The sequence below is a fragment of the Prunus mume genome, linkage group LG3 (assembly GCF_029339155.1).
Source record: "Prunus mume cultivar Tortuosa linkage group LG3, ASM2933915v1, whole genome shotgun sequence".
In the NCBI taxonomy this organism is placed as follows: domain Eukaryota; kingdom Viridiplantae; phylum Streptophyta; class Magnoliopsida; order Rosales; family Rosaceae; genus Prunus; species Prunus mume.
This window is the reverse complement of record NC_142700.1, coordinates 14,906,162-14,924,193: the sequence shown is the minus strand read 5'-3', so window position 1 is coordinate 14,924,193 and position 18,032 is coordinate 14,906,162. Positions and strand designations below refer to the sequence as shown.

Sequence of the window (18,032 nt, the reverse complement as noted above, 5' to 3'; positions counted from 1 at the left end):
GGAGACCCAGCGTGAGCGCAAAACCTAGTCACCCTGAAGAACCTGACGAGTCCGGACTCTTGCAAGGGAGTAAGTACTGGTCACTTTGTTGTTTGTCTTATGATTCTTTTCGTAGTTGAGACTAACTTGGCTTTTGATGTGCAGTGGCAGGTATCATAAGGGGAAGCGCGAAGGTGGCCATGGATCTTGATGATCCCGAGATGCAACTGAGGAGTCTCGGGCCAAGAGGGTGGAAAAGGGAGGTGCTCAGGTCTTATGGGAGGCGTCCCCAGAGATGATGAAGGCCTGCTGCCGGTGCAGGAAAGAAGAGAGCGCTGAGGAAACTCATCGGAGCGTGATGGGGACAGGGCCGAGGCTTCCTCCCTTTGACCCACAGTGCCGCCAAGCTCCTCTTTGGTATGGATGATGTTTACGCCGATGGGTGGAGAAGGTGGACTTCTACAGGTTGCGTCGCAGAAGAAGGAGGTGAACCTGCCATGCATCGGCAGGAGGTTTGTAAATGTCTTCTGGAAGGCGTGAAGAGTGACCAGAGGTTCGCGAGGACCCCACTACCTCCTATGCAGATCGGGCCCAGAAGACGCTCCTTACCTAGGCCTATGTAAGTTGTCCTACTTTAAGAATTTGTTCATATAATTCGAATTTGCCTTTGACTGATCATGCTTTGTGTTGCAGGCTTATGGCGAGATGTACGTGAATATGGCTAAGGTAGATAAGGAGATCCAGAGGTTGAAGAGGCGCAATGAGATGGCCAAGGATAAGATAGCGGAGGCGCATGAGGCCATCCAAGAGAAGAACACCCTAGTGCTGCAGAAAGCGGCGATGGCCAAGGAGATGGAAGAGCTGAAGCGGTCGAGAGCCGAGGAGGTAGCTGCTGACCGAGTCGAAACAGTTGAGTCATTTCGGGGTTTGGAGGAGCTAAGGAGCTACATCATGGATCAGATGGTAGCGATGCAGCTGCATTGGGAGGAGAGGATGGTGATGTTCAACCCTTCGGTAGAGATTAACTTTGACACGAGTGGCGAGCCTCCTTCATCCAGTCCCACCACTGATGCCGCTCCAGACCTAGAGCGAGCCAGCTACCACGGACGCTCCATCTACCGAGTCCTGAAGGCGTTGCCTTCTTTATGTATTCTAGCTTTTTAGTTTAAACACTTGATGTTTATTTGTTTATGTATGAACATTTTGCCTTGCCTAGGGCAAGGTTACCTTGATTTGCTATGATATTAGACTTTTGTCATTTGATATCAATTGTGCTTAGCAAAATGAGAACCATGTGATTGATGAGAATGAGCCAGGGTCGGGCGTTCATTTAATATATGCCGGAAGGCAAAAAGTACAAGAATTGGTTGAGTTAAGGATCTAGGTATGTTTGCTTATAGTAGTACTTGAGGTGATCAGCATTCCAAAGATGAGGCAAGGTCTTGCCCTTGGTATCACGAAGTTGATAAGTGTCGGGGCAGCAGACTTTGGTAACCTCATAAGGACCTTCCCATATTGGGCCCAAGGTACCTTCAGTGGGATTCTTGGTGGCCAAGGAAACCTTGCATGACCCAGTCTCCAAGTTTGAAAGCACGGGGCTTGACTCGGGAGTCGTAGTACTTAGCGATGCACTGTTTGTACGCGACATTGTGCATGTTGGATTGGTCACAAAGCTCATCAATGAAGTCGAGGTTCAGGGCTAGCTGCTCGTCATTGGCTTCGGCCTCATAAGTGGAGGTTCGGTATGTGGGCTGACCAATCTCCACTGGTGCCGCGGCTTCAATACCAAAGGAAAGGGAGAACGGTGTTTCTCCCGTTGAGGTACGAAAGGTGGTGCGGTAGGACCAGAGAACCTCTAGGAGTAACTCTGGCCAACAACCCTGAGCTTTGTCAAGCTTGGTTTTTAGAGTTTTCTTGATGATCTTGTTCACGGCTTCCACTTGGCCATTAGATTGAGGATGGGCTAGAGAGGCGAAGCAAAGCTTTATCTTGAGGTTGGAACAAAATTGTTTGAACTTGGCATTGTCAAATTGTCGGCCGTTGTCCGTGACGATGGTGTTGGGGATGCCGAAGCGACATACGATATTTTGCCGCATTTAACGCCTCAATGCGAGCTGTAGTGATGGTGGCTAAGGCCTCAGCTTCAGCCCACTTAGTGAAGTAGTCGACGGCCACGACGGCGTACTTGACTTGGCCTTTACCCTCAGGCATAGGTTCAATGAGGTCAAGTCCCCATTGTGTGAATGGCCAAGGACTGACCATGGCTGTCAATGGCTCGGCTGGGAGTTGAGGGATATTGACAAATCGCTGACACTTATCGCACTTTTGGGTGAAGGTTTGGACATCGGTGTGAAGTAATGGCCAAAAGTATCCCTGCCGAATGACCTTGTGTGTTAGGGAGCGAGCGCCTGAGTGGTTGCCACAGATGCCCTCATGAATCTCCCTTAGGACGTGGGTACCTTCCTCTGGGGTGCACCAAGGTAGGAAGGTTGAAGCCGCGCTTATATAGGGCGCCATTGATGATCAAGTATCGAGCGGAACGATAGCGAACACGCCGCGCTTCAGCAGGATCGCAGGTAGTGTCTGGTTCGCAAGAACGAGTGATAGGTCCATCCATGTAGGGCTGTGATCGATGACACGATGAGTGGTGCCCGTGTGCCGGGCCGCCCAAGAACTTGATGTGGATGTTGCGACCTCTGCCTGTTCCATCGCCGAGGCTAGCCTTGCTAACGCATCGCATGGTCTGTTTCAACGTGGCACCGCCTATGAGATAAGCATTAAAATTTGTAAGCAAGCGACGGGTATGTTGGAGGTAGGTCGTCATGGAGACGTCTTTGGCCGTGAAGTCCTGGTTGACTTGGTGGACAACAAGCTACGAGTCGCTGAATATTTGGATTTGCTTGGCACCCATCTCCTTGGCTAGCCGAAGGTCGGCTAAAAGTGCTTCCTATTCGCCTCATTCTTGGAGGCGTGGAATTTGAAGTGAGGGCGTACTCAAAGACAACCTTGTCTGGGGAGATGAGAACGAGGCCACTCCACATCTCTAGGCATTGGAAGAGCCATCTACATAGGTCCATAAGGGCTGAGCCAAGTCTAGGTGCTGCCTGAGGTAAGAGTAGGCTGAAACCGCCATAGTATGGGGTTCGGTGAATTCAGATATGAAGTCGCCACGCTTGTCTAAGGGTTTGTAGTGATATCAAACTCGCTGTTCAATGGCCCACTTAACTAACCTCCCGAAGTCTCGCTCGTAACACTTGCCGCAGTGGTTGGTTGGTTAAGATATGGATAGTGTGAGCTTGAAAGTATGGTCGGAGGCGTCTAGCCGAGACTACCAATGCTAAAGCAAGTTTCTCAATGTCTGGGTACCGAGCCTCCACATCTTGTAATCCTTTGCTCACATAGTGCACCGGATGCTCAGCACCTTCGTGTGGTCGAATGAGCACCGAGCTAACTACGTGGCCGAGACAGAGAGGTAGATGGTGAGGACGCCCCGCACTCGGGTTGACAATAAAGGGCTCCTCCATGTATGCCTTGAGTTCAAGGCCTCACATTCGGCATTCCAGGTAATGCCGCATTTGCTACCCTAAAGTGCCTTGAAGAATGGGGCGCAACGATTAGTGGCCTTAGAGATAAATCTGGTTAGGGCTGTGTAAGGCTCAATGTCCTTGACTGCCTTGGGTATCGCATGTCTAAGATAGCTCGGATCTTCTCTGGGTTGGCCTCAATACCTTTTTGGCTGATCATGAAGCCAAGGAATTTGCCGGAGGCCATTCCAAAAGCACACTTGGTAGGGTTGAGCCGCATCCTATACTGCTTCAAAATGGTGAACATGGCAGAGAGGTTGGGATGTCTGGTCAGCAGTGCGACTCTTGACCAGCATGTCATCAACGTAAACCTCCATGGTGTTGCCAATTAGTGGAGCGAAGATGCTGTTCACCAGACGCTGATACGTAGCCCCGACATTCTTGAGGCCGAAGGGCATGACTTTGTAGCAGTAAAGGCCACGGTCCGCTGATGAAGGATGTATGAGCTTGGTCCTCGTGGTGCATGAAGATCCTGTTGTACCGAGTAAGCATCCATGAAGTCGAGGAGGGTGTGGCGCCAGTTGCGCTACTAGGGTCAATACGGGTAGGGGGAAACTATCTTTGGGCAGCCCGCTGAGATTCGTAGTCTACATACACGCCACCCTTCCTTGGTTTACGATCATTACCACATTGGCTAGCCAGGTGGGATAATCCACCTCCTTGATGAATCCAATGGTGCTCGCTTTATAGGCCTCGGCCTTCATGGCCTCATATCGCTCTGGGTCATAAGCACGAAGCTTCGCCAACGGGTCGGACGACAGGATTAATGCTTAGCCTATGGGAGATGACGTCAGGTGATATGCCCGGCATATCGTTGTAAGACCAAGCAAAGACTTCGAGTTGAGGCGGAGGAAAGTAACAAGATCAGAGCGAAGCTCTTGTGAAAAGGAGGTGCCGATCCGAACCTCGCGATCCGGATGTCCTCGTGAAGAGTGACTTCGAGGTCCTCCATGTGTTCGGCCTGCTGGCGATTCTCCCTAGGGTCTTCGGACGCCGGTTCCAGCCGAGGTGGGATCGGGATCGGGTTACAGCCGAGGGCCTCACCCTATGTTGGCGATTGGTAGATTTCACCGCCAAGCATAACAGCCTGGTGCCAAGTTGGCCGAATTTCAAGGTGAAATTCGCCAGTTGCCTTACGAATTGACCTCCTCGTAGTTGAAGGAAGTGATCCTTGCCTCGGTAGTATCTAGGATTGAAAGGGTGAGCTGTGGTGTGGAGTTTTCCGTCGCCGAAATTATTCTACACACCCATGCCGCTAACGCGCGGTGGCGGAGTGTGGGCAAAGGTGGGAAGTTGCAAAATGTCCTGATGAGATCCTCAGTGTTGTCATGAGTGCGTAGGATTTCGCGGATCTCACGAACGTATGTATTTCGCATTTTGTGCGTTGTCCTAGTTTCTGACAGTTGGATCGTTTCCAAATTGAGGTATGTTGTTCTAGGCACTCTTAGAGTTGTATAGGAATTCGCGGACCGTGAATCGGAGACCCGGATGTTCCGATTCAATAATTCAAAGTTTGTGGTTAGCGAGAACCGTCCTTTTGTGAGCGATTTCTAAACCTGAAACCGGACCTTAGGATACCTCTTTCTACGTAGACGCACCGAGAATTTGGGGATTTAAGTATTTTCTTTTGGGATTTCCGTTTCAAAGGGATTTTATATTAATTCAGGGTTCGTATCTTGAAATAGGTGCTCAGTTCGATTGTACTCAGCAGACAGGACCTTCTCAGGGTCGAGCAGTTTGGGATTACTCGTGAGTGGACTTTGTTTTCAATCATACGCATGGTTTTATTGACAAAAGATTTATGCATATATTTTAAGTGGTAATTGTGATATAATATATATTTGGTTGCTGAATTTGATGTTTGTATAGCGCTTTGGCAATATATTGTGGGTTCAACATATTTGAGTATTGAGAGCATGTGTGTGGATTTTGGGAAATACTATCTATATTGTATATATGGTTTATGTGTGAGATATGTGAGTTGTTGATGTGAGATTGTGGAGAGATTTGAGTATGAAAGGGGTGTTGAGAGAAAATGTAAGATTACACTATGTTAGTACTATCCCCTGATTACTAAGCTTCCCACACGTGTCGCTGGCGTCGGGCGCAGGGAAGAACATGTGATTGTAGGTCTTACACGTGTCGCTGGCGTGTCGGTGAGACACTTCCCATACGCTGCTGCTGGCGCGGTGTATGGGAAGAGTATGTATATTGCTTGGAATCATCACATATGTCGTTGGTCGTGCCGGTGTGTGATGGTGTGGTCTGCGCACGTAGGACTTGGTTATGAGTTTGTGAGCTACACATGTCGTTGGTAGTGCCAGTGTGTGAGCTATAGAGTTTCATCCCCCGGTTGGACCGCTCATCCCTAGCCGCAAGATAGTGCTTAGAAATTCTCACTAGCCAAACAACTGGTTGGATTGTTTTCCCGGTACATTAGTAGTGAGAGAAGTATATGTTATATTTATAATTATGTATGTATATATATATATATATGTATGTATGTAGTGGGTTGGTAAGAGCAGGATAGTTTTGGGATTGGAGTTGTGGTTGGAGAGTTTGGGGTTTAATGGATTTTTGAGATTAATGTTTTTGAGCTTTGGTTTATGAATTGTGAACCTGCATGACTTGAGCATTATTTTTACACGGTGGGGTTATTATGTTGTTTTAAATACAAACTTTGTTTTTGTCCACTCACATATTTTTGTTTTGTGCCTCCTAGACAGTAGTTGGTTTTGGAAACTTGCAAGCTATGTTCGAGGCTGAACCGTTTACTTTCCTAGTTAGGATCTGTGTAATTTCCTTCTACTCAACTGTTGTTGTAAACTAATTCTATTAGATGCTCTGTTATTGCCCATGTTAGGTTTTTACTTGAGGTCGGAGGCCATTTAGTATGTTTAGTGAAATGTTGAAAGCATGCTGGCCGTTAGGATTCATATTATGTATATTATGCAGGTTGAATTTTGTTGGGTTTGTGCATAATTACAGGGGAGACTCTGCCAAATTTTTGGTAGAAAGTCTTGGTTTTTAGTAAGTGGGCCCGACATCGGGTGATGTTGGCAAAAGACGGGATTCGCCTCCGGTTTCAGGAATTCGGGTCTCGTTATTTTTTTCCAAAATTTAGTTATTTAAATATCTTTTTTTTAAAATTTTAAATTTTAGTTCTTAACCTTGATTGCAATGTAAACTATACATGTTTTTAAGGGTTTGTTTGGTACGTTGAACTGTGCTAACTAATTTCTATAGGATAGTATTAATCTGTTCTGCAGATGACTGACTATTTATTCATAAAATTATAAAGCGTTTGGTACTATTCTGGATAAATAGTCTGACTAAGTTATATTGTGTTTGATGCTCCGTCAGATTTTATTTTATTTTTTCAATTTTTGGGAAGATTCATATGACCTTTGTTTTTTTTTCTTTTGTTTTTGCCAAGATCTATAAGCTAAGATTATAGAGAGGTATAACCCATTATCATAATTGTGGAACTTAGGATTATAAGTTGGGGAATGCTGGCAACTCTCTCTCTAATATTCTCTTTTGGATATTTTCCATTTTTATCATAACAAGTATCACTTTCCTTAGACTTAAAACACTGTTATTAATACATCACACAAACTAGTTTTTGTTTTCCAAGTTTACTCTTATTGAATGTATGAACTCATTTTATTACTAACAAGCTAGTGTTTTTACAACTTTCTTACTACCTTGTTAAAAAATTAAATAAGAAAATAAAAACTAAAGTTTTTTTCTTTTCCTCAAAGAGGACGTATGTTTTGTTAAACACAAAATAATGATGATATCACTTTCATAATAACAATGTCATGAAACAAACTTTATCTTAATTTTTTTAAATGTTGTTTTTTAAAAAAAAAATTTAATTTTTAACAATGTGTTAAGGAAGTTGTAACAAAATTTGGATGAATTGAAGGAAATATAAAAGGTAATACATTTAATAAGGGTAAACTTAGAAAACAAAAACTAACTTGTGTTATGCATTAATAATATTGTTTTAGTTTAAGTATAAGGAAAGTGACACTTGTCATGAGGAGAAGGGAGAAGGTTCAAAATAGAATGTTAGAGAGAAAGTTGCTAGCATTTCTCTTATAAGTTACATAGTAATAAGCACATCTTTATTGATGGAAAAAAAAAAAAATCAGATCTTGATATAATAAAAACCTTATTTTCTTGATATATATATATATATATATATCGCATACAAGACATGAAGCATATCGAGCATCATCAATCTTTTCTCTTGTGTTCTTATGGACATGAAGCATGAAAAATGTGCCCGCCCTTTTGTATCTAATTGGATCCGTATATTAGAATGGTTTAGAATATCACTTTATAAATTGTTGCAATTTGCACCAAAGGGAAAAAAAATGGAGAGGGAATGGAATCTCATACAGAAAAGGAGAGGGATCGAAGGAAATATACTGAACGAATATATACAGAAAAATAGACGTAGCATGAGATGAATAGCTTTGTGGTATTTATCTAGCCTCAATGCTTGAACTAAGTACAGAACCACTTGAATCTACAAACTTGCATGTTTTGGAAATATATGAACATGTCAAGATAGCAGCAAGAACATATATAATCGAACCTTATCGAGCCTCCAAAACCGTAATGGATAATTCGTTGGCTGAAGATGATTGCTTTTCTGAAGAATGACCTGCTTCATGTGATTCCTTTTCCATGAAGAAACCAGGTTGTTTGGGCTGAGCCAAAGCCATCTCACTTCCCAGCATTATAACCACAGACGCCATGCTTGGCCTGTCCTCAGGATGATGCTGCACACACAAGAGACTAACATGGATGCAACGCGACATTTCTGATAGAGTAGATGCACTTCCTAAATATGTATCAATCAGTTCTAAATGCCTTCCTTCATTCCATAATCTCCATGCCTGAAACATGCCAAAAATCCTTCATCAATTACCATCTATTCGGCGAATATATGCAGCAAGAAGAAAGTTTACTCTTGATACTTGCATGTCCAATAAGGTTAGGGCTGGTTGGATGGTAGAATCCCTTGTTTTTCCTTCCACTAATGACCTCCAGCACCAAAACACCAAAGCTAAAGACATCAGACTTTACAGAAAATTGACCGTCAATAACATACTCGGGTGCCATGTAACCGCTGTAGAAAACAGAAACATCATGGAGAAGTGAGATCACAACAGAAACCATTGATCAGGATTAAAAGTGTACCTACAGAAAATATTAAAAGACAAACTTACTATGTTCCAACCACTCTGTTTGTATTTCCTCCAGTCTGATTTCCCCCAGTCAATGTTCGAGCCAAGCCAAAGTCCGAAATTTTTGGATTCATTTCATTATCAAGTAGGACATTACTTGCTTTGAGATCTCTATGAATAATCCTTAGCCTGGAATCTTGGTGCAGATAGAGGAGACCACGAGCAATTCCACAAATAATGTGGTAACGTTTAGGCCAATCTAACAGTAGTTCTCCACTCGTTTGATCTGGCAAAGTTGAATGCAAATCCAACTTCAACTCTCTATAGAAAATTGCTTAAATATGAATTTGTTTTATAGCTATTAAGCATTAATTTTGAGCAAATTAATAAGGTTTTCAAAAGTCCAAACCAAAGATGAATGAGTCCAGGCTTCCGTTGGGCATGTATTCATAGATCAGCATTTTCTCGTCTCCTTGAACGCAGCAACCAAGAAGTTTTACCAGATTTCGGTGCTGAAGTTTGGCAATCAGTATAACTTCAGTCATGAACTCGTTCATTCCTTGGCCAGAACTTCTTGAAAGCCTCTTCACAGCAATTTCTTGTCCATCTGCTAGCGTCCCCTGTAAATTCACACTATTTCAAATACTGCTACCCTGAAAAGCAAGTTAATATGCCCCTTATTATACAAGTTACAAATTTACCTTGTAAACTGGTCCAAAGCCACCTTCTCCCAGCTTGTTATTGCTTGAAAAGTTATCTGTGGCACTAATTACAGTGGCCAATTCGAAGAGCGGGAGCTCCAGGTCCTCCTTTGGTGCCCCCTCATTGTCCTGATTTCTGTCTCTTATTTCTGTTTTCTCTCACGCAGGGGAAATGGACATCATGTTAGCTATAGCCAATAGGAGTAAGTGAACAAAAGGTTTTATCCGCAGATGAAATACATATTGGTTCAACCATATACTTTCGAACAAATTTAAACTAGATAAAACTTCTCTCAAATAGTCATCAAAACAGAGTTTAAAAACATGGATAAATAAATACTTGGAAAGATGGTCAGGGTGAGTTAATCTACCCTTTAATTTTTTCCTTCTCCGGTGAATGTAATAGGCAACTAACAGCACTCCAGAAAACACCACTGCTATGACAGCTACAACTATCAATGCAGTCTTCAGCTTACCGTCATTTTCTTCTTCATTGTTGAATGATGTAGTAAAGCAAATACAGTTAAATTGCAGCCACAAAAAAAATTCAAAAAGATTGGTCAGTTCTTTAACTTTGATAAAAGCAAAATGCACTGGTGACATAAACAAGCAACTTTACGTTACAAAGTTTCATACCTAACTCCGAAGCTGACATTCGAATATATATTTCCTGCCCAGAAGTCAAAGCCTGTGTGGTATCTATTAGATCACCAAACCAGATGGCACAGCCAGTACCTCCTCTGATGTCTGAGCTTCTATAAGCCATACAAGAACAGTTGTTCAAGCATTCGGCTCTGCATTCCTTGAGATTCATACTTTTGTTCACCCAAGAATGCGTAGTATCTGGCAATTTCAAGCCAACGAGTTTGAGAAACCCATCTTTATCTGTTTTCTGACAGCTCAAGGGTTTATTGCGCACACATCCTAGAGACCAGTCCGCCAAATTCCATTTTTCTTGAGACTTAGGCTTGAATCCCTTTAGACATTGGCAGACTGGATTCTCACCAATACAATTTCCATTCGCTCCACAGAAGCCATAATGATCACACACATCTCTAGGTCTTGATAAATGGGCAGTCCAAGCTTCATCTTCTTTCTTCCAATGAAACCGAATACATGAACTGGTGGTTTGGTTCAAAACTATTCTTGAGGTTATAGACTTAATGGTAGGTTTGTACATGTAGTACACTTCATCATCATTGTACACAAAGCTGAAACCGTAACGAGCAGGATGTTTCTCTGATGAACCACAGAAAGTGAGGCCATTAAACGGACTGGCACGATAAATTTTCGCAGTGCCATTGCGAATATATGCCTCAGGGTATGCTTGACGTTCCATTTCAATCCCATACGTGAAATTTCCTGGACAGGGATCTTCTGAGTTTTTCCATGCCGATATGTGTCGTTTCAGACCCGTCCTTAAGTCCCATCCCAACTTCATTCCTGGTAACAATGTATCAGAAGGATAGTCGAAACTTTGCCACAAATAGGGTCCTGAAATTCCATCTTTCGCATCTCTTACTACCAAATTTCCAGAATCTAAAAGCTGTACCATTGCATTTTCAACACGTTTAACTGAGCTTGTGGACCAAACAACACTCTTGTTCTGACCAAACAGCACAAGATTGCCTGTGCTGTTTATCATCAACATGCCGGAAGAATCATTAATGGGGTTGCATCTGTTTGCAACCCAAACAACAGTTCTACCTGGGATGTTCATGTTCTTGTACCAAATTCCCAAGTAACGATTCGTGGAGCTACCAGGACTGAAGAAACCAAGCTCAAAGCTTCCATCACTAGAAACCAACGTCCTGTTGTCACTGATAGACTGCGAGAGGCTAATGCTGTCAACTGCAGAGGAAATTGTGAAAAACAGAAAGAGCAAATTAGTACTAATAAGCAGAAAACAAAGACCACCCATTAATAAATTTTTATTTTTTCTCTGTCCTTGCGAGAGGTTTCCTTCAAGTTAAAGATTAGAAAGAAAAGATGCTTGTGGTTGATAATTGAGAATATTATAACCAGCCTCATCCAAACGTCAAATAATTGTGGAAATTGTGAAATGGGTAGGTATATTCACAAGGCAAAATTAGATTTTTCTTTGCCACCTGCTTCATCTATATAGTACTACTGTTAATTCACGCATGAGTTTGCTACATGAGTCAGTCCATCAATAGTGAGGCCCTACCTGTCATCAGTTGAATACAAAACGCGGTTTGGACTAAAAGTTTTCCATTCTTTTACTGCTGGGTTCCTTCTTGTACAAAATTTCTTGTGTACAGAAATCCCAGTCATTATCAGTTCACATCAGACGAAAATCAACCCAAGACTTCACATTGCTTCTGCCTTAGCTAAAAGAATTTTGAGCTTTTTCTCTCAGAATCTTTGCCCATTTAGTTCGTTCGACTTTGAAATTTCAAAAGAGAATTCAAAGAAGAGAAAATTTGGTGGGTACTTAACTTTTGGCACTTGCAGATCGTCAAAGACAGAGAACAGTGGCGGCATTGTTGTTTTCATCTGCGGCATCCAAATATCATCAGTGTAATCTGTGTTTCCACAATGGTCTGAAACCAACTAACAAATATCCCGTTGCAACTTTTCTCTTAAAAATGAGCGGTTGCAAATATCGAAAGCAAAGAGTTAAAAAGGTAGAAAGGGAAGAAAATGACGGCTGCTATCCCCGGTGAGTTTTTCTATTTAAACCCCATATTTTTCTTTATTTACTCCAATACTTAAATCATTAATCTTATCTAACTTAATACTTAATCGCAGTACATCTATACACACACCCCAACACTCTTTATATTAAGTTTCAGAAAAACACAAACTTCTCTACACCCTATTGCTGGATTACTATCTCTTTCAATCCAAGAAACCTACTACACTCTAATCTTCTTTTTACAAATGGTATGCAAATAGTGACTTGTGGCCTGTCATTTGAGGTATGTAATGTGAGAAGTTCCCCCACAAACCTAACTGCACAAGTTAAACTATTCTAGCATCAAGATCAACCCCATGAAAATCCACGATGAAGAAATGAACAAAACATTGTCTATGGCCTTACAATTGTATCTGACAGAAGAGCTTATGATAACTATTAGAATTACCAATTCAGGAAAGTCTCTCTATAGAGTAATGTCTGACAGACCTGCCTCGAATTTTCCGGTCAAAAAGTCAACTTTAAACCTCATAAAATATTCTAGGGGCAAAATGGTCCTTTTATTTGAATAAATTAATATTCGCCAAATTATTTAGGACCAGGTCGTTACAGACTACCCCCTTATAAAAATTTCGTCGCCGAAATTTCATACTTGTCACCCCAAAGAGTTTGGACTTCTCTTCATGGGAGAGCTAGAAGAGAATCAAATCACAAATGGAAGCGTTTAGCTTTCAGAGGAAGATTAAGCATTACAACAGCTATTAAAGGATATTCTTAGTGGAAGAAGAAGACTTCTCTTCCTCTGCTTGTTTGGATGGAGCTATTGGCTTGGCTGCCTACATGTTGTGGAGGATGAAACGTGGGAACCCGAGTAGTTGATGCTTGCTCTGATACCAAGCTGACAGGACCCGCCCCGAATTCTCCGGTCAAAAAGTCAACTTTAAACCTCATAAAATATTCTAGGGGCAAAATGGTCCTTTTATTTGAATAAATTAATATTCGCCAAATTATTTAGGACCGGGTCGTTACAATGTCAAATTAACAATACATCATAAAGAATTAACAGTTGATGATGACAAAACATTCAACACGCTTGGGAAGCATTTTCCGTTGGGGAAGAAAACAGTCTTTGTCAAACAAATAAAAGTTGTGCATTCACATGTTGTTGGTTTGCAATTAAAGTTATGAATTCAAGATTTGAAATCGCAATAAGCAAGCATTGGCTAGAATAATCAAAAGCCAATGGAATGAAACTGACAACGCCATGGAAGAAAAGAAAAGATTTACCTCAAGAAGTAAAAGTCCAATTACACCAAGAACAAGGCCTATAGCTCCAAGGAACGCAATGTTCTCGCCGAAGAACAAGGCCTCAAGTATAGCTACTGTCAAAGGTTGTGAATCAATTATAACCTGCGGTGTGAGGTTGATGAGTTTTTGTTTTTTTTTTTGTTTTTGCTGGGTGTGTATTTAGGAAGTGCGGGGTTTTCTTAGAAATTGTAAAAATTTGAATTAGAAGTTGAGGTGAACTTAGAACATTGAGTGAACAAAGAGAAGTGCATGGTTTAAATAGAAATGTGATATTCCCGTTTCATGAAAGTCTTTTTACATTTTTATAATCATCATTCCTGAAAAAACTAATAAAATAAAAAACTAGTTCAGCTATTTAATTAGTAGTTTGGCCATTTCAGTATTTAATGAAAATAATAAATTTATCGATTTGCTTGTAATAGTTCTATTTAGACAGATGATTTTAAAATGGTATCATAGAAATAGACCATACCCATCATAAAAAGTGCTCGAAAATAAGAAGAAACGAATTTCTATTTTGGTGAATTGAACTAACTCGACTGTAGAAAGCGAGCACACCGCATATGAGTTCTTAAGTTTTACTATGAGTACTTTAATTTCTCAAGTAAGTTACAAATGTGCCCTTGTTTGCTTTGAAAACTAAAAATGAGCATTCATATGAAATGACAGGCAATTTTGTTTCTGCTCACTATTTTGATAAAATATCTGTAGAAAATAGCATTTGCTTGATATGATTCATGTGACTTCACTTAACATAAAATTCAACGGAAATGGTACATTTGGAATAAATATAGGTGGTAAATTGTAAAAAAGAAATTTTTTAGGTCCATATTGTATTTGTGCAAATTTCCACACCAAAAAAAAAAAAAAAAAAAACAAAATGTATATAATTATTAGGTCCATATCGTATTTGAGCTAAAGAGGTTCTATCTTGCCTCCAACAGCGTTACAGTCATCTCATTTATTGAGTGAGATTCACGGTTGATGGATGAAGAATCTGCTTCAACTGGGTTCCTGTCAGTAAAGAAACCAGGTTGTTTGGGCGCAGGCAATGAACCCTCACCACCCAACATCAGCACCACAGATGCCATGTTTGGTCTATCTTCTGGTTGTTGCTGCACACACAACAGAGCTATGTGAATGCATCGCGACACGTCTGGTAGAGGACACGAGCCATCTAACACCTCATCCAGTACTTCCAATGGCCTTCCTTCAATCCATAGAGTCCATGCCTGAAATTAATCAAATTTATGTTATAATGCTCTTCCTTCCTTCCCATGTTAAAAATACGTACGAAGTAAGCTTGAACAAGTTGTGCTTTAATAAAGCTTACATGTCCTAGAAGGTTAAGCTGGTGGTCCGGATGATAAAATCCCCTGTTCTTCTTCCCACTCACTATCTCCAGCACCATGACACCGAAGCTATAGACATCGGATTTGATTGAGAAGATTCCATCAACTACGTACTCAGGAGACATGTAGCCACTGCAAAATGAAGTTGGAGTTACGAGTTCACCAACAACGTAAAATGTATGAGACAAATTCAGAGCTACCTACTAAGTTCCAACCACTCTATTAGTATTTTCCTCAGTTTGATCTGCCCCGAATGCTCTAGCCGTGCCAAAATCAGATATTTTTGGATTCATATCTTTATCTAGCAAAACATTGCTGGTTTTAAGATCCCTATGGATTATCCTCAGTCTAGAATCTTGGTGAAGATAAAGAAGTCCTCGAGCAATTCCACCGATGATATTGATGCGTTGATCCCAACCGAGGAATTTACTTCTTGTATCATCTGACCAATTGATCATAAAAGTTAGTTTAATCTACACTTAATTTTAGAACAAAAAATTTAAGATGAATTATGAAAAGACTGATGGGAGTGCTAGCATAGTTGATGGAGGTTCAAACCAAATATGAAGTAGTCCAAGCTCTTGTTGGGCATGTATTCATAAATTAACATTTTTTCGTCTCCCTCAATACAGCAACCAAGAAGCTTTACAAGATTTCTGTGTTGAAGTTTAGCAATCAATATTACTTCATTCATGAATTCTTTAATTCCTTGCCCCGAACATTTTGAAAGCCTTTTGACTGCTATATCTTGCCCCTCTATCAGTATGCCCTAGAAAGCATCATTTCCAGTCAGTTGAGAGATATATTTTTGAACTAATAATACATCACATTATACTTTTGTTACCTTGTATACTGGTCCAAAGCCACCTTCTCCCAGCTTGTTATTGTTTGAGAAATTATCAGTGGCTCTAGATACGGTGGCCAAATCAAATGTTATCAGCTCCAAGTCTTCGTTTCCGAATTCAAAATCAAAGTTCTTTTCACGTATGTTTTTCATTTTTCCTGAGACAGTTGATGAAGCAATAAGTTCATGATTCTTCCAAAACAGGAAGAGGAAGGGAGGATAAAAAAAAATCTGTCACCTTCCAGAATTTTGTCCTCTCCTACTCTTAGTGAAAAGCATGACAACCCAAAAAAAAAAAAAAAAAAAAAAAACACAGAAAGGAAAACACAGAGAACTCTGTGTAACACATGATCAACAAAATGGTGATGTTAATTAATTTCTACCTTGTGCTTTCAATTTCTTCTTCCGCTTGTAAAAAACCAATCCTAGTATTATCATTCCCATGCCTAGCAGCCCAACGCTGGCTATGATTGCCACTTTTTTCTTTACACCAGAGGGCTTGCTTGTCTTGATGTCATCTGAAAGATCACACGTAGATTTAGTGATGTGTTCCAAGTTACAACTAAAAGTTAAAATCAAATAATTTGTTAATCATTAGTGCAGCCTTTCCCTTGTGCTCAACATAACATCCTATAAACAAGACCAGAAAAAAAGTAAGGAAGAAACTAACTTGAAAGAACATGAAACAAAACCAAGTACCTAATCCCAAGAGGGCTGTCCGGACAAAAAGGTCTTGCCCACCAGAGTCGAATTCTTTTATATCAATGAGGTCACCAAACCAAAGCAAACATCCACTTCCTCCTTCACTAATATCCAAATTTGCATATGCTGTGCAAGAGCAGTTTCTCAAACATATTTTCTTGCATTCCTCGAGGGACATAGTACTATTGATCCATGACGAAGATGTATCCGGTAATTTTGCCCTAGTGAAATTCTGAAATCCGTCTCCATTACTACAACCCAGTGGAGTTTTAGGAACACACCCCAAAGATGCGTTTTTCGAATTCTGATCAAGGAGCTCTTGTATGTTGGAGATTTTGGTTCAAAACCTTGTAAGCATGAACATTTAGGATCAGCACCAAGCTTGCAGAGAGAAAATGCATATGCACCACATAAATCATAGGTGTCACACCGATCTACCGGAGCAGAGTAAATTATGTTATTGCTCTGTGATTTATCAACCCACATGAACCGCTGCAAGCCACCGGACAAGTTCAGCAGTAATCTTGAATGCAATGCATCCTTCAGGAGCTCAAACCTGTAAGAGACCTCACTCTCATTCGACACGAAGTCGAATTTGAATAATTCATTCCCAGATCCAAGTTCAGGACTCCCTGTAAAACCAAGGCCATTCCATGAACCCAACCTATACTGTGCTCTAGGACCTTTCTTAACCACCAGTTGAGGGTATCCACTACGATCTATGGAAAATGAGAATTCGCCCGGAGCTGGATCATCTGCATCTTTCCAAGAAGACAAAACTTTGTTTAGCCCGGTTTTCAAGTTCCAGCCAAGCTTCATTCCTGGTAGCAAATTATCAGTTGGATAATCAAAGCTCTGCCACACAAGCTCATTTCCATCTTTCACAACAAGATTTCCTGTTTCTTGGAGCTGAGCAACTGGTTTCCTTATGAATTTTCTTGAAGTGTTGGATGACCAAACAATGCTATTTCTATTTGTGTCACTTAAAAGAACAAGAGCTCCTTGATCAGTGATATTCAAAGCTCCTGCTGAGAGATGAGTAAGTGGATTTTCTCTGTTGGCCACCCATACAATTGTCTGAGGAGATATTTCATTGTACCATATTCCCAAGTATTGGTTACTCGAATTGCCAGGTCTAAAGAATCCTAATTGGAAGCTTCCACCGGAGGAAACAAGGGTCTCTCCATATCTGATCGATACACTTGGAGTGATGATGTCTTTGGTGTTGGAGATACTTAGAATGGAGAACAGAAGTGACGTAAAGACAAAGAGCATTGTAAAGATTTCCATAGCTCTTCTTTCTGCATGAGTAGGAGAATTCAAGTTTCAAATAAGTGAAATATTTTAGGAAATTTCTTGACTCTGCTGTTCTTGTAAGCTAACCAAATATTTCAGGCGCATTCAATGCCTCCATTAAAGCTCCCAACAAATCTTGGACATATAGAAAATCATAGGGTTGTCAATGAGGAAAATCAAGCAATAATCTTGTAGATAGCTTTAATACAAGCAGCTGGAGCTGTTGGTCCTTTTTTTGCCTCCCTCCCTCAGGTCAATCTGCTTCGGAGAATAGGAAGGAGTCAAGTCAACACCATTGCCCGATTGGATTTCTACCTCTTGAGAGGACTCCTTCAATTTCAGATAAAATTGAAAGTTGGATCATGTTGAAAAGAGTGGGCGAGCTCGAGCTGGGCCCTGACGA

The 18,032-nt window shown here is 41.1% G+C and overlaps 2 protein-coding genes and 1 pseudogene across 4 annotated transcripts; all 3 read right to left on the bottom strand.

Moving 5' to 3' along the window:
• Window positions 1-7,988: 7,988 nt before the first annotated feature.
• Window positions 7,989-12,048, bottom strand: LOC103326305 (G-type lectin S-receptor-like serine/threonine-protein kinase At4g27290). Of its 3 annotated transcripts, none has more exons than XM_089048175.1 (8): window positions 11,929-12,048; window positions 10,105-11,319; window positions 9,840-9,956; window positions 9,469-9,617; window positions 9,177-9,387; window positions 8,810-9,053; window positions 8,562-8,709; window positions 7,989-8,476 (listed from the first exon to the last, which is right to left on the bottom strand). In XM_089048175.1, the coding sequence occupies exons 2-8, from the start codon at window positions 11,186-11,188 to the stop codon at window positions 8,174-8,176; spliced, it is 2,256 nt and encodes a 751-aa protein (XP_088904301.1). In that variant the 5' UTR covers window positions 11,189-11,319; window positions 11,929-12,048; the 3' UTR covers window positions 7,989-8,173. The 3 variants fall into 3 exon arrangements, with proteins under 3 accessions (XP_088904301.1, XP_088904300.1, XP_008226742.3); XM_089048174.1 differs by lacking the exon at window positions 11,929-12,048 and adding an exon at window positions 11,657-11,784; XM_008228520.3 differs by lacking the exon at window positions 11,929-12,048 and having other exon boundaries at window positions 10,105-11,526.
• Window positions 12,049-14,155: 2,107 nt separating this feature from the next.
• LOC148918833 (G-type lectin S-receptor-like serine/threonine-protein kinase SD1-1) lies at window positions 14,156-17,734 on the bottom strand. Its single transcript, XM_089048173.1, has 7 exons — window positions 16,331-17,734; window positions 16,015-16,149; window positions 15,632-15,789; window positions 15,346-15,556; window positions 14,992-15,229; window positions 14,769-14,919; window positions 14,156-14,667 (listed from the first exon to the last, which is right to left on the bottom strand). Exons 1-7 carry the CDS (start codon window positions 16,509-16,511, stop codon window positions 14,362-14,364), a joined length of 1,380 nt encoding a protein of 459 aa, XP_088904299.1. The 5' UTR covers window positions 16,512-17,734; the 3' UTR covers window positions 14,156-14,361.
• Window positions 16,642-17,623, bottom strand: LOC148918834 (G-type lectin S-receptor-like serine/threonine-protein kinase At4g27290 pseudogene; annotated as a pseudogene).
• Window positions 17,735-18,032: the final 298 nt, after the last annotated feature.

What these genes read in the sequence shown, in the direction of transcription:
- LOC103326305 (XM_008228520.3), bottom strand. Translation starts at nt 11,389, where the DNA reads ATGGGTGGTCTTTGTTTTCTGCTTATTAGTACTAATTTGCTCTTTCTG. An exon ending in GCTTTGGACCAGTTTACAAG is followed by an intron (nt 9,388 to 9,468) that starts GTAAATTTGTAA and finishes GTGAATTTACAG; the next exon opens with GGGACGCTAGCAGATGGACA. An exon ending in GCCCTAACCTTATTGGACAT is followed by an intron (nt 8,477 to 8,561) that starts GCAAGTATCAAG and finishes GGCATGTTTCAG; the next exon opens with GCATGGAGATTATGGAATGA.
- LOC148918833 (XM_089048173.1), bottom strand. Translation starts at nt 16,511, where the DNA reads ATGTCCCTCGAGGAATGCAAGAAAATATGTTTGAGAAACTGCTCTTGC. An exon ending in GACAGCCCTCTTGGGATTAG is followed by an intron (nt 16,150 to 16,330) that starts GTACTTGGTTTT and finishes GTGATCTTTCAG; the next exon opens with ATGACATCAAGACAAGCAAG. An exon ending in AATAGAGTGGTTGGAACTTA is followed by an intron (nt 14,920 to 14,991) that starts GTAGGTAGCTCT and finishes TTCATTTTGCAG; the next exon opens with TGGCTACATGTCTCCTGAGT.